Raw genomic sequence first — 16,354 nt, forward strand, 5'->3', positions numbered from 1 at the left:
GTTACTCAAGCACATCGCCGCTCTTTATACTGACATATTGGGAACCTATTCAATTGGCTACAGGTTCTTCCAATTGACACAGTCCTCAGAAAAGGAAGTACTTGTGGCTGGTGAGTACATGGGTTGCTTTAAGCTAGGACAGTGCCAGACTCGGTGTCAGTATGTCTGCATGACAGCAAGAACAGCAGGAATATTGGGGGAAGAGGAGAGCACATAAAAGGGGCAAAAAGGAGAGCTTGAAAAGACAGTTATTTGGGACTTGGCAGATGCAATGGGGTTTGCAGCTCAAATCCCCCAGAACCATGGGCTCAGTTGCAGTTGTGACCTCTGTCCATACTGCTACACCACTGGAGGTCATTTATGACAGTGCAAAAGTACATTGCAAACGCTGTTTTGTGATGACACAAACTATTTTGGAGCAAATGCACTAAAACTTACAAGGAAATGCATAGATATGCAGGTTTGAAAGCAAAAGATAACTTCTACGGGAATGAAAACAAAGGATAGTGTCTGCAGGGGTGAAAATGTTTATGCTTCTTGCTGAGTGAAGGTTCGGTACTTGGATGCACACACAACTAAAAATATAATTTTGTGGGGCGAGATTATTGAAATGACGTAAAGGGGTGGACAAGGCATATTTTTTTTACATGGGGAGGCATTCCCTGTTTTACAGGAGGACACATTCCGGTTACTCTATTATGGGGAAAGGGCATTTCTACATTCTAATTAAAACATTCCAACACACAAAAGTGATACATTACAATGAAGACAGTCCTAATGTCCCCTCACTCTTTGAATTATTTTAAGATGTAATGAAGCTAACCTACGTGGTATTTTAGGAAAAACATGTAAAAGTTTAAATTAATGAAGGGTGTGGCTCTAAAGTGGAAGTCGGTTAGACTTTAATAGGACATTTAAACTGTTTCCACTATGGGCATATTCCGATGGATCCATAAACCCACAAAGTAGTGATATCCCCCTTTTATTGGGACTGTTCCATAGCCTGGAGAGTTGGCATCCACCATGAAATGCGCTTGGTGGCAAATTGTTTTGGTCCAATTCATGGCGAATTTTATTGAATTAAAATTGATGGTGTGTTGTGATAATGGCAAGAAGCCCCTATGTGGCTTCTGTTTTACTAAGACCTAGGCACTGCCCACTATTATGAGATTTTTAAAGTGTTACAAACGGAATACATAACTGTGTTTGATAATAAAACAAACCTACATGTAAAGATCACCAATGCAATTATTTTTCCAGGTATGTCTCTGGAGGATGTACGGACATTTGAGAAAAAACAACAGGAAGAAACAAATTGCAAAGTCAATTCCCAGAAAAAGACTACAGGTGAGCTAATGTAATATATGAGTGCATCTGTTTACAGAGAAACATAGTAAGATGCCAATATACAATTACTAAATTGTGCCTGGTTATGGTATCACTGCTATATCTGAGTACTAGCAAATATTCTGGTCTGTTACACAAGTGTGTATGGTAATTAAAAAAATTCATGATACTGGAGCCTCTATTGGTCGCCCAAAAATTGCCAAGGGCTTGTATATTGATTCTCTTGTTAGCTTTATTCCATATAAAAGTAATAGAATAGTAGATTTGACATGCATCATTGAGATGAAATAGCTGGAACCAAGGGGTCTGTTTATCATTGTGTTCCCCTGCTCTGGAGAAAATTATTATATTTATCAACACTTTTTAAGCAGTGAAATATATGTTACCAATATTTAACAAACTAAGCTCGCTTGAAGAACGCCAGCAAGTATGGCCTGGTCCGGCGAGTGAAATCTCCTGCAGAGATAATCTTCTCTCAGCATTATCATCATGGGAAAGGCTATTTCGGTTCTTGATGTAGGGGTTACTATGGCAACCGGGTAAAACTTTGACATGGAAATCACAGCAAAATGCATCTTTATTTGTTCAATGCCATTGTTCATTTCCTTTTTAAAACACTTAAATCTCTTCTATACCCTCCCACCCCAAATCCTCCGCCTACCATCAGTGCCCAGGATCTTGCTTCCTATTTCAAGGACAAGATTGATAAGATCCGACTTGAAATGGTATCATCTCCCTCGACAAGTAATCAGCTCAATTCCTTTGTAGCACCCTCTCTTCATTTGATCCCAGTGTGTACTCTCTTCCCATCTTCCTACTCTACCTCTTGTACCCTTGATCCTATAAGCTCGCAAATTGGTAGGTCCCTGTCTCCTGAGCTCATATCACTTCTAACTAAATTCTCTAATCTCTCTCTCTCTACTGGTATCTTTCCATCACTATTCAAGCATGCAGCTATTACTCCTATTCTGAAAAAACAAAATTCTGTCTCAAACTCTCTCTCAAATTACCGCCCCATTTCTCAGCTCTCATGCCCCTCCAAGCTTCTCAAGAGAATTGCCTACATTCACCTCACACACTTTCTTACAGCAAACAACTTACTGGATTCTCTTCAGTCTGGCTTTCACTTTCAACACTCCACAGAGACTGCACTGACCAAGGTTGTCAATGATTTGATCACAGCAAACACTAAAGGCCATTACTCTCTTCAAATTCTCCTGGATCTCTCTGCTGCATTTGACACTGTTGACCACCTCTCCTCATACAAAGGCTACAATCCCTAGGTCTTGAAGGCACTGTCCTCTCCTGGTTGTCATCCTACCCATCTAATCGCTCTTTCAGTTTTAATTTCTCTGGAACAACCTCCACTCTGCTTCCTTTATCAGTTGGAGTGCCACAAGGCTCAGTCCTAGGTCTTCTGCTATTCTCTGTCTAGGAAAACTAATAAACTCCTTTGGATTTCAGTATCATCTCTATGTGGATGATACACATAGATCTATCCTCTCCTGATCAATCACAATCTGAGTTGTCTTGCGTTGCTGACTGTCTTTCTGCCATTTCATCCTGGATGTCCTCACGCCTACTCAAACTCAGTCTTTCAATAATAGAATTAGTAATATTCCCACCCAAAAACAGAAGTTACCTACTTGACATTTCTATTTCTGTTGATAACATGACCATAAATCCCACCCCGCAAGCTCGCTGCCTAGGTGTAATCCTTGACTCACAACTATCCTTTGTTCCCCACAGTGACTCTATATCTAAATCATGTTACATACATCTAAAAAACATTTAGAGAATATGCACATATTTAACACAAATACTTTAATTCATTCACTCATCATCTCCCGCATTGACTATTGCAATTGCCTTCTTACTGGTCTTCCCAAAATCAGACTCGAACCCCTACAATCTATTTTGCATGCAGCAGCTAGATTGATTTTTCCTTGCAAATTGTTCTTCTTCTGCTGAGCCACTCTGTCAGTCTTTACATTGGTTACCTTTATTTTAATAAATCCAATATAAAATTCTTCTACTAACATACAAGGCCATCAACAAAATTGCACCGACAATTTGCGAAATTGCATACATCTCCTCAATTGTTTCAAAATATCTCCCAACTCGACACACCTGTTCTGCACAAGATCTGCGTCTCTCTTCTTCTCTCATCACATCCTCCCATTCCCGGTTACATTACTTTTTTCGGACTGAATCCAGTTTGTCTAATTCCCTCCCTCGCACAATGAGACTTTCCTCTAGTCTTCAAACCTTAAAGCGTTCTCTGAAATTCCACTTCTTCAGACAAGCTTATAATATTCCTCAACCACCATCTTAATCTCCCTAGGTTACCCTATTATCACTCTCTACACAGCTAACACAAGAACACAAGCTTCTGACAAACATTGCTATGTGACTGATCATACAGCCCACTCAATACCTTTTACCCTTTGCATTCTAGCCAAAAAATATGCAATATGATGTAGCACTTACCCTTGTGTATTATCATCATCATCAACATTTATTTATATAGCGTCAGCAAATTCCGTAGCGCTTTACAGTTGGGAACAAACATTAATAAGACAATACTGGGTAATACATACAGACAGAGAGGTAAGAGAACCCTGCTCGCAAGCTTATAATCTATAGGACAATGGGAGTTTGAAACACAAGGGCATCATAGAAATATCATAACCTTGTCTGAAGAGGTGGGTTTTCAGTGAACGCTTGAAGGTTTGAAGACTAGAGGAAAATCTTACTGTGCGAGGGAGGGAATTCCACAAAGTAGGTGCAGCCCGGAAAAAATCCTGTAACCAAGAATGGGAGGATGTGATGAGAGTGGAAGAGAGACATAGATCTTGTGCAGAATGGAGGTGTTGAGTTGGAAGATAGTTTGAGACAAGTGAGGAAATGTATGTCGGTGCAATTTTGTTGATGGCCTTATATGTTAGTAGAAGAATTTTATATTGTATTCGTTGAAATACAGGAAGCCAATGTAGAGACTGACAGAGTGGCTCAGCAGAGGAATAACAGTTTGCAAGGAAAATCAATCTAGCCGCTGCGTGCAAAATAGATTGTAGGGGTTCAAGTCTGACTTTGGGAAGACCAGTAAGGAGGGAATTGCAATAGTCGATGCGGGAGTTGATGAGTGCATGAATTAATGTTTTTGCGGTGTCTTGTGTCAGATATGTGCGTATTCTGGAAATGTTCTTTAGGTGTATGTAACATGATTTAGATATAGAGTTGATGTGGGGAATAAACGACAGTTGTGAATCAAGGATTACACCTAGGCAACGAGCTTGCGGGGTGGGATTTATGGTCATGTTATCAACAGAAATAGAAATGTCAGGCAGGAAGCTTCTGTTTTTGGGTGGGAATATTATTAATTCAGTTTTTGAAAGATTGAGTTTGAGTTGGCGAGAAGACATCCAAGATGAAATGGTAGAAAGACAGTCAGTAACAGATCAGGAGAGGATAGATAAATTTGTGTATCATCCGCATAGAGATGATACTGAAATCCAAAGGAGCCTATTAGTTTTCCAAGAGAAGTGGTGTAGATAGAGAATAGCAGAGGACCTAGGACTGAGCCTTGTGGTACTCCAACTGATAAAGGAAGCGGAGCAGTGGTGGATCCAGAGAAATTAACACTGAAAGAGCGATTAGATAGGTAGGATGAGAACCAGGATAGGACAGTGCCTTCAAGACCTAGGGATTGTAGCGTTTGTATGAAGAGAGAGTGGTCAACAGTGTCAAATGCAGCAGAGAGATCCAGGGGAATTAGAAGAGAGTAATGGTTATTATTTTTTGCTGTGATCAAATCATTGACAACCTTGGTCAGCGCAGTCTCTGTGGAGTGTTGAGAGCGAAAGCCTGACTGAAGAGGATCCAATAGGTTGTTTGTTGTAAGAAAGTGTGTGAGGCGAGTGTAGGCAATTCTCTCGAGAAGCTTGGAGGGGCATGGGAGCTGGGAGATGGGGCTGTAATTTACGAGAGAGTTGGGGTCAGAATTCTGTTTTTTTTTTAAATGGGAGTAATCACTGCATGCTTGAATAGTGATGGAAAAATACCAGTAGAAAGAGATAGATTTTAGTTAGAGGGGGAATGAGCACAGGAGACAGGGACATACCAATTTGTGAGGGAATGGGATCAAGAGGACAGGAGGTAGAGTAGGAAGATGAGAAGAGAGTAGAAACTTCTTCTTCATTTGTGGGATCAAATGAGAGAGTGTCAGAGGGTGCTACAAAGGAATTGAATATCAAACTACCATTGTCCCATAGATTGTAAGCTTGCAAGCAGGGTCTTCTTACTTCTATGTCTGTATATATTACCCATTATTGTTTTATAACTGTTTGTTCTCAATTGTAAAGCGCTACGGAATTTGCTGGTGCTATATAAATTAATGTTGTTGATGGTGATGATTGTATTGTGGTTAGATCAAGCCCTGGTCAGAATATAACAGTTCCCTTTCATGCTTTTAGTTAATGAGGCTTATAGTGTTATGTATGTAATTACTACTTTGAAATGTGTTAAATATTTCAGAAAACAACATATAGCAATTTAGTCCCATTTAAATTAATTCTTATGGCAGTCTGGATACAAGATACAGCAAGATAATCAGACCGTTACAATAGTTAGATAACATAAACTAAGTAATCTGTATTGTATATACCACGAATAGGAAACAGCAATAAATCAAGAAATATGAGAAGGATATGGGGAAGCATTGAACCTTATGAGCGATCTGTGTTCAAATGTGTATACAAATTACAATTGTGTTACAAAGTTGCATTAGAAGGAAACTTTTCAATCTCAGTTAACCTGAATGGATCACAATGTATGAGAGAGAGAGCATAATGAATTGGCTTCCTTGTGATTATTACAAATTATATTCTATATTTAACTACCTGTTTGCAGAATGAATCACTGTGTCAATTCTGATCTAGTCTTAGCAACCAATCATATTATAGAGATAGTAAAACAGTAAAATCATCACAAACTACTACTTTAAAACTCTACCCTTTAATTATTTTTGTTTTTTGTTTTTTATAAATAATACTCAGTTTAGCCTCATTTATGTCTTAAATTAATCATGAGAGTGTCTTTATTGAAGGCTAAATGCTTGTTCATTTAAAACTTTTTATTTGATTGGTTGAAGCGTACCTACAAGGTGCAAGATGCTATTTTAAGTATAATATAAAATATCCTGCTCTTATTAGCTCTACTCCTGCATTCCTTATCCTGAGGAACTTTCTACTTGCATCAATTTTATATCCCAAACACCTTTTCTTCAATGAATCTTCTGTACTACAACCTCCCAATATAGTACAGTGCTGCGGAATGTGTTGGCACTTTATAAATTTTTAACAATAACTGCGAAGATATCAGGCTAAGGGGCATATTCAATTGTCCGGAAGTCCCACCGCGTAAAAACTACTACCGTTATTACGGTAGTAGTTAGCTGGATTTCAGCTCGCGACTCAGGGAGCTGCGAGCTGAAATCCAGCGAGAAAATTACCGCAGTAACGGTTTTTCCGCGCACTATTACCGTAATAACGGTAATAGTGCATGGAACGCGGGATTTTTCGGCGTTTCCGCCGACAATTGAATACGCCCCTTAATGTATTACTCTCTGCCGCACAGCTGGCCTTCCCGGTACCTATCCAGGGTTCAAAATCACCCAGGCAAAATATCCAAAATATTTAGATTTATGTAAAAAAAGGTAGCACCAAACAGCATTAATAACATCTAAATAATAAACAGCAACAAATCACACTACAGTCTGATACAGACATCATCCAGGGTATAACAAAAACACCTCATAGTATCCACTCCACTTTTAGCGGACACACAACTCTCCAACCATGGAGAGAGATCAGGATAAAAGCAGTACTCCAGGGGCCAACTGTCCCTCGTTGTCAGCCAGGAGAGACTGTAATCTCTACACCAGTCTGACTTCAGCTATTACTAGGTAGTGAGTGCCAATTTTATGCTTTGGGAGCTTTCTTTTAAAGGCAGAAATGGCCTTTCGTGGAGTTCCCGGACCTACCCAATTGGTTCTTTTTCCGTGTTTACCTTTTCACAGCTAAACATGCAGACAAAGGGATCTCAAGGGAGTCACTCTTGATACAATTAGGGTCAGGTATTGTTCTGTGGCTGTACAACGGAGTGGCTTCTACAGAGCTTTTTTAAAATGGCAAAGTCACAGCCCAGAGATAATACATGTAACTACATGATGCAATCCTCTGTAATTAAATAAAGAGCCATATCTTAGCACACACAGAAACACAGCTAAATAAAGGCTACAAGACCCCCCTGATATGATGTGCTTTCATTCAGGAATGGTGGACAATGTAGTATAAACATTCTGCCTAGGCTGAGACTAATCTGCATGTATACACAAGTTAACAAAGCCATGTTCTTTCTAGAGATGGTCACTGACCCCCGTGTTTTGGTTTTGGATTCGGTTTTGGATCTGGATTACCGTCGTGTTTTGGTTTTGGTTTTGCAAAACCGCCATTGCGTGTTTTGGTTTTGGTTTTGTTTGGTTTTGTTTTGCTATTTTTTTGGAAAATCCATGTTTTTGGGCCTAAATTAACCCAATTTAGTGCTCCAACTGTTTTAGAGACAAGTAATCTAATTGTTGAGGTAATAAATCATCCAAAAAAACAGTTTAATTCTTCGTTGGTAGGCCTATTCTACACACAAAACAGATTGTCTTCCTCTCCATCTATGCATATTGGCAATGCAGCCATCGTCTTTGAATGTATATTACACCCTACACTTATAGTTAAATATGTAAAGAAATGGAAAAAGCCAGTTTGGTTTCTGTCTCTCAAGGCCCCCCTCCACTTGTATAAAATACCAGAAAATTCAGCCATTATAGACTGTACAATATTAATTGACATGGAGAAAGCCAGTTTGGTTTCTGTCTCTCTAGGCCCCCCTCCACTTGTATAAAATACTAAAAAATTCAGCCATTATAGACTGTACAATATTAATTGACATGGAGAAAGACAGTTTGGTTTCTGTCTCTCTAGGCCCCCCTCCACTTGTATAAAATACCAAGAAATTCAGCCATTATAGACTGTACAATATTAATTGACATGGAGAAAGCCAGTTTGGTTTCTGTCTCTCTAGGCCCCCCTCCACTTGTATAAAATACTAAAAAATTCAGCCATTATAGACTGTACAATATTAATTGACATGGAGAAAGACAGTTTGGTTTCTGTCTCTCTAGGCCCCCTCCACTTGTATAAAATACCAAAAAATTCAGCCATTATAGACTGTACAATATTAATTGACATGGAGAAAGACAGTTTGGTTTCTGTCTCTCTAGGCCCCCCTCCACTTGTATAAAATACTAAAAAATTCAGCCATTATAGACTGTACAATATTAATTGACATGGAGAAAGACAGTTTGGTTTCTGTCTCTCTAGGCCCCCCTCCACTTGTATAAAATACCAAAAAATTCAGCCATTATAGACTGTACAATATTAATTGACATGGAGAAAGCCAGTTTGGTTTCTGTCTCTCTAGGCCCCCCTCCACTTGTATAAAATACACAAAAATTCAGCCATTATAGACTGTACAATATTATGAAAAATGGACAAAGCCAGTTTAGGGTCACTCTGTCTATGACACCCTACCCTTAAGGATAAATTGCCCTAACAGCAGCCTTTCAAGATGGTATGTGATATGGAAATGCCACAAGCCCCTTTCCTCTTTGGGGGTAGATTGCACCCTACACTTACATAGAAAGTTTTAAAAAGATGTTATCGGCATCATCTTCAGCTTAATCCTCACCCTCATCAGTGTGTACGTCATCATCACAGACTATCAATTCATCGCTGCTTGAATCCGCCATTAGAGAACAGTCAGTGCTTGGATGTCTTGGATGGTGAAGGCCTTCCTCGTGGAAGATGTAGTTCATTTTTATAAACATCATTTTCTCCACATTTTTGGGAAGTAACCTTCTACGGCGATCACTGACTAAGTTCCCTGCTGTGCTGAACACTCGTTCAGAGTACACACTGGAGGGTGGGCAGCTTAGGTATTGCAAAGCAAGTTTGTACATGGGTTTCCAAATGGCCTGCTTTTCTTCCCAGTCAGGAAAGGGACTGTCTGACATTTCCATATCAACTACCTCTTGAAAGTAATCCTCCACTATCCTTTGCATGTTTATACTCATATTGGATGGAGTTATGGGCAAAGTGACACATTTTTTTGAAAAATCCTTCAAACCAGCCCAGATGTTAAATTGTTCTGGTCTGCCCCCTGTGTCTTCCCTGCATCTTTTTTGGAAATTTAATTTTTTACGAGCAACAGCTTGAGAAAGTGAAGGAGGACACGTCGTCAAGCCGAGGCCCAGTTCAGCGGCCAACTTGCTGAGCAATAGCTCCTTGCAAAAGTTCACATCTCGCTCATTTACAAGTAAAGACTCAATGTAGGTTTTAAACCTTGGATCAAGCACAGTGGCCAAAACGTACTGATCCGAGTTCAAGATCTTAATAACTCGAGGATCATTGTGAAGCGAATTAAGTACTTGATCGACAAGGCCAACATACTTTGCTGAATTGCTTGCTTTCAGCTCCTCCTTCATTTTCTCAAGCTGCTTTTCCAATAGTCTAATTAAAGGAATGACTTGGCTCAAACTAGCAGAGTCTGCACTGACCTCACATGTCACAACTTCAAATGGTTTCAGCACCTTGCACAGCACTGAAAGGATTCCCCACTGTGCAAAAGTGAAATACATCCCCCCTCCTTTCCCAATGTCATGACTTGTGCAATATGCTTGGATGACTTTGCGCTGTTCCTCCATCCTCTGAAGCATGTACAGGGTGGAATTCCACCGAGTTACCACCTCTTGATTAAGTTGGTGGCAGGGCAAGTTAAACTGCTCTTGGAGCTGCTGTAATCTCCTACATGCTGTGGCTGAATGCCTGAAATGGCCTGAAATTTTACGGGCCACCGAAAGCATCTCCTGCACCTCACGGTTATTTCGTAGGAAGCTCTGCACCACCAAGTTGATGGTGTGAGCAAAACAGGGAATATGTTGGAAATCACCCAGCTGTAATGCTCGCACTATATTGTTGGCGTTATCTGAAATGACATACCCTGGGGAGAGTCCGAGTGGTATAAGCCATGCATCAATCACATCTCTCAGTTTGCGTAACAAATTGTCAGCCGTATGCCTGTTAGTGAAGCCGGTGATACAAAGAGTGGCCTGCCTGTGACAAATGTTACGTAGTGGTGTACATGCTGCTGCTGTTCCTGCTGGTGAAGGTGAATGACCAACCCAGTGGGCTGTCACAGTCATATAGTCTTTGGTTTGGCCACTTCCACTTGTCCACATATCTGTGGTTAAGTGAACAGTGGGCAGAATGGCATTTTTCAGCGCAATCTCTACATTTTTACACACTTTTTGGTATAGTTGTGGAATAGCTTTACGGGAGAAATGGTGTCGCGATGGAATTCTGTAACGCGGACACAAAACCTCAATTAACTGTGAAAAACCAGCTGCGTTTATTGTGGAGATTGGACGCAGATCTAACACTAACATTGCAGCCATGGCGTCTGTGATTCGCTTGGCGACTGGGTGACTGCTGTCATATTTGCTTCCCCTCGCAAATGATTGTTTCACAGTTAATTGCTGAAATGTAGGACTGCTCATTTTATTAACCTGCCTCTGGGATGACGATTCACCCCCAGCAGCAGCAACAGCAGCAGCAGGACTAACGCTTTCTTCAGAGGAATCAATAATAGTGCCGGAGTCAACCAGCCTTAAGTGGGATGCCGGGCTAACTCCGAGCGCTACTGAGGATATTGATGAGGATGGTGTGGTGGGTGTATTTTGTAGCCGTCGGTATGTCGGTGAGCGGAGGGTCTTAGCTGATGAGGGAGTGCTTGTATTCTTTTGGGAAGAACTTTCAGCTTTTCCCAACACTTTGCCATGAACTCTCGTTAAATGGCGTAACATAGACGAGGTTCCAAGATGGTTAAGGTCCCTCCCTCGACGACTGTGGCTTGACATACACTACAAATGGCTATACAATTGTTGTCTGGATTTGGGTAGAAATAATTCCACACATAAGAAGTGGATTTTTTTGTTTTATGCCCAGGCATGACAATGGCCTTTTTCTTGTCACGTGCCAGAACTGCTGCCACTGGTGCAGGACTTACACAAACAACCTCATCCTCATCAACATCCTCATTAGCGCCCTCGTCGCCTACACAAATCTCCCCCTCATCCTCTTCTAATTCCAAAGTGGCATCCTCAATTTGGGTATCACCGGCTACACTCGGGCTATTAAGGCACACATCAGCAGAATGCTCACGATTAGACATCCCACTGTTGGATGGACTCGCCACAGGGATTGTTGTCATTTGTGAATCAGAGCAAATATTCTCCTGTAATGCCTCACTGTTATCTTGCAGCTCGGCTTTGACGCGTAACAGTAGTTGTGCACCAATTGTAGGCTGGGTAACTTTTTTGGATCTGCCACTAATAGCCAAAGGTGAAGGCCTCATTCTCTCTTTGCCACTGCGTGTGTAGAGTGGCATGCTTGCAATTTTTTTATTATCGTCACTTAACTTTTGCTCAGTTACACTTCTTTTTCGCTTCAATTCAGTAATTTTTTTTTTGGTTTTTGTTTTTTGCACTAATTTGAAAACACTCTGTTGTTTGACATCGCCTTGGCCAGATGACGTACTGGGAACACTAACATCAGGACTGATGACAGAACCTGGTTGCTCATTCAGATCATATGTGGACTGCTTTGAATCCATTCTGAGCGCAAACCACTGGGGAGTGCTAAAAATTATTTAGTAGATACTGCTGACAGATATGACTTTTGACAGCCAGAAATATTAATGCACAATTAGGGAGGACACCCCAAAAGCACTGAGGAGTGCTAAAAATTATTTAGTAGATACTGCTGACAGTTATGACTTTTGACAGCCAGTAATATTAATGCACAATTAGGGAGGACACCCCAAAAGCACTGAGGAGTGCTAAAAATTATTTAGTAGATACTGCTGACAGTTATGACTTTTGACAGCCAGAAATATTTATGCACAATTATGGGGGACACCCCAAAAGCGCTGGGGAGTGCCAAATATGAAGAAAAAATAATAAACCTCTATCCTCCTCTCTGCACTAGCGATTTTGGTTAGAGCAATTGCAAGAACAATATTGTATTCTCTGTCCCTGCTCTAATTAGCCTATGACTACACCCTGCTCTCTCCCTCTGTCAAATGGCGATGGATTGCTGTGGAGGCGTGTATTTATAAAGTTGAAGTATCGCGAGAACCGAGCCCCGAGATCCGACGACGTCACAATGACGTTCGGCCTCGATTTGGATTCGGAATGGGCGGGAGAGTACCGAGCTGCTCAGCTCGGTACTCGGATACCCAAAGTTCGGGTGGGTTCGGTTCTCGGAGAACCGGACCCGCCCATCTCTAGTTCTTTCAGACATGTTACAACTAAAAAATACAGAATATTCCAATTTAACTGGTAATAAATACATGGTCTAAAAACATCATTGTGATATCTGTGGAATCAATAACCTAGAAAAGTACATGTAACGAGGTGTAGACTGTTTGAGGTGAGATAAACACCTTGTTTTGTCACAATAACCCTCCTCCAGGGACACCCCTGTTAATTTGCCCTCTTCTACCCTCCATCTCATTTAAGTAATCCTATTCCACAAAAGGTAATCTTGTTTCTGCACCACGGTGCAAACCTAGGTGCATTTGTGCACCTAATCTGGTCTTAGCACAGAACACCTTCAATCCACGCAAGCACACCTATCTGGGGTGCAAAGTTTGCTCCCCCACAGATACTGCCAGTTTGGCCCACAAACTCTTTGCTTTCCACATAAAATATAGAATTAGGCATGGGATATCACAAAAGAAAATTTGTGCTGAGGTTTGACACTTGATTCATAAATGACCCTACAGTACTTGTTTGATTTGTGGATTAATATATTTAAAGGCAATTATCATAATAGTTCATTCATTAACAACTTGCAATTTAGGTCAAATAGTCCTAAATGAATGTTGATTTTTAACTTTAATGACTCCCTTCTATTTGACAAGGAAAATGTGGTTTATTCGTATCTAATAAAGGGCATTTTATAAATACTCTTTATCAATCAATTTTACTGAACCCACTTCTTTGTTTAATTCTCATATGTGCATAATTACATCACTGATCATTTGCAAACTGGACAGACATGCAGCAAATACAGTATTATAGTCTTCAGTTCATATAAAGTTAGGGCAAATTTGCAGCCTTGATGCCCCTGAGCAAAAATACCTAGAGCTTTTCTAAATGAAAGGATACAACAAAACTTAGGTTTATTTTATTTTAACATCTGTTATTCTAACAGATGTTAGACTGTTATATTTTAAAATGTGGAAGAAAGCTACTTCATCATTACTTAGAAAATTCTGCCTATGATAGTGTTTCCTGAAATAATATTGATTATTATCTATGGGAAGTGGTAGGTCTCATCATTAAACCTCTCTCACATTTTTCTTGTAGATTATAGGTCCCCTAAACGAAGTTATTCCCAACCTTGTTTCACAAACATTCCTGGAATTCAGTAAGAGATATTTCACCAAGGATTTTTCTCTTTCCTCTTTCTTAATAAGCACTCAATCAAATATATCTATAGATAAGGAATATTCTGTGCTTGAACCTAAATAATGAAAATACCCTAATGTATAAGGGAAAAAAATCTTTATCGAGGATTGATAAATCATGGGTTGACAACAGTGGTATAAAACGTTAATTAAAAACACATGGCATAAAAAATGATAATACCTTGAAATGCAGAAGACACATGTGGTGAAAAATTAACAATAACAATAGAGAAACCAGAGCAAAAAACAAAGCAGAAAAAAATGTAGCAGAAAAAAATATATAATAAAGATATGTGACCATATATCTAGTGCAATAATGCACTGATGGCAAACAGGATGATGCGATCCAGCTTGGGGATCAAAGGGCAGTCTTTGAGAATAAGAATTGTCCAGCATGCTACAGTAATGTCCAAATAAAGTAATGTCCACTTACAGTGAAGCAAGATACTTGCGCTTGAAGGCAGTCCCGGCTGTTCCGGAGAGTGTCCAGTTCAATCTAATTGTGAAGCGGATGATGAGCGGATAGTCCTATCGGTGAATGGTGAAGTACCTGGGAAGGGGGAGTCAGCAGAGTTGTGGCAGTCTGTTGTACCAAGTGTAGTGGCGGCGTGCACGCCAACTGTGGAGCGCACGCTTCCTGGATGTCCAAAACCGGATGTGCACAAACCGGAAGCGGCGAGTGATTTACCCAACGCGTTTCGTCACCTAGGTGACTTTCTCAAGGCTGTGATGGACGTATGCAGGGGGGCGGGTCATTTATGCAGTATTCGTGAATGATTGACAGTATAAACCAGATGTTAGAATAATTGCCAGTCTGTTGCAGGTCCTAAATGTCTGTCATATTATGGCTTGTCCCACCGATAGATAATACATGGAAAACACATATACATAATGGTTGGCATTATTTGGGTTACAGCGTAACCCGGAGGTTGAATGTAAATATTGTACCATTGTATATTTTAACACATCGTTATTGTTATGACTTTAACCAGAGGTGAGAATTAACATATTGGATGTAGATAACGGATAACGGAATCGGAACCAATTTCAGATGCAGATGGGTCCATTGACATGCACATATGTATATATATTCAGAGAGATACATATATATATGTATATATAAAACCATATGTGCTGTGGGAATTAGATATGTACATAAAGATGGCATATACAGCCCACATTGGCTGTGATTTAAGGTAAAAATTGGTTGTACATAAATCCTAGTTATAATAAAGGAATAGTGCATTGATGTGATGATCAAGGTGTCCTTGTGTGCAAATACGGATATATATATTTGACAATGCAGACACTTTTCTAATAGGCATCAGTAGTACTAATTATAGTACTACAGGGAAGGATTAGTTGTGTATTACACATATAGTGTGTATGCGTCTGTTCTCCATCACTGGGTAGGGAGGTCAACTCTCCAGAATACACACTATGCTGGACCTGATATTCCCCAATGTTCGCACATTGGGTACTAATCAGGCCCACCCAGTATCGCTTCCGAGTTCGGAATGGGATCGGGCATGGACTGGGTGGTATGCCAGCACGGTGCGCATCTGACCTTGCCGTACGTGATGTGAGTTTTACAGACAGCTGCATACATCAAACTCAATGTTAAGGCCTTTGGGAGTCTGTGTATCTTATTCAAAGATCCATCTGTGTTCTTCTTTGTTGATGATTTTAGTGAGATTCCCACCTCGCCAGTTCCTCTTGATTGGCAGAACATATACGCAACATCAAACGGAGTCTACACACTCATAGTGTTTCGAATCATTTCCACTTAAAACACAACAGTGGCTCCCAAAAATGATGTATTTATTCCGTACTATTCCTGTTTGTATCCCCAAATCTTTATTGGATAAACTGCATTCAGTTATGATATTATATGTCTGGAAACACAAACCCCCACGAATAGCCAGTTCTCGGATGTATTTGCCTAAACAACAGGGAGGTTTGGCGTTGCCAGACTTGTACAGATACCATGCGGCTTGCTTACTTTCTCAGCTTCGTGACTGGTCCCTCCCGATGCACCAAAAACCATGGGTAGACCTGGAGAAAGCTCTTAACCTGCATTTCCCATTGGCAGATTTGATCTGGGTTCCAAAAAATTGGCGCCCTGTAAATGCCCAATTACCAAAGACAACTAGGGACTCCCTGTTGGTGTGGGACAAAATGTTAAAGGCCAATTCTATGACTCTGGTCCAGACCAAAAATATCTCCTTAGCTGCAGTGGCTAAATTAATTCCTAATTTAAATCTCAGCCTATGGGTATCAAACGGAATAACCTCATTCTCTCAATTACTAGACGATCAGAGTTTACTATCTTTTACACAAATAAAGGAAAAATTTCACCTCCCTT

At 40.3% G+C, this 16,354-nt stretch overlaps 1 protein-coding gene and 1 pseudogene across 1 annotated transcript in view; one reads left to right on the forward strand and one right to left on the reverse strand.

Annotated features, from left to right (window-relative positions):
* The window catches only part of LOC142107816 (cytoplasmic phosphatidylinositol transfer protein 1-like), a 135,086-nt gene that overhangs the window by 114,276 nt on the left and 4,456 nt on the right, over positions 1–16,354 (forward strand). The window contains exon 9 of the mRNA XM_075191437.1: positions 1,261–1,347. Within this exon, the coding sequence (XP_075047538.1) occupies positions 1,261–1,347 (87 nt within the window). The remainder of the gene's footprint in view (positions 1–1,260; positions 1,348–16,354) is intronic.
* On the reverse strand, positions 15,427–15,544 carry LOC142108102 (5S ribosomal RNA; annotated as a pseudogene).

Source organism: Mixophyes fleayi, chromosome 11 (genome assembly GCF_038048845.1).
Source record: "Mixophyes fleayi isolate aMixFle1 chromosome 11, aMixFle1.hap1, whole genome shotgun sequence".
NCBI classification, from domain to species: Eukaryota; Metazoa; Chordata; class Amphibia; order Anura; family Limnodynastidae; genus Mixophyes; species Mixophyes fleayi.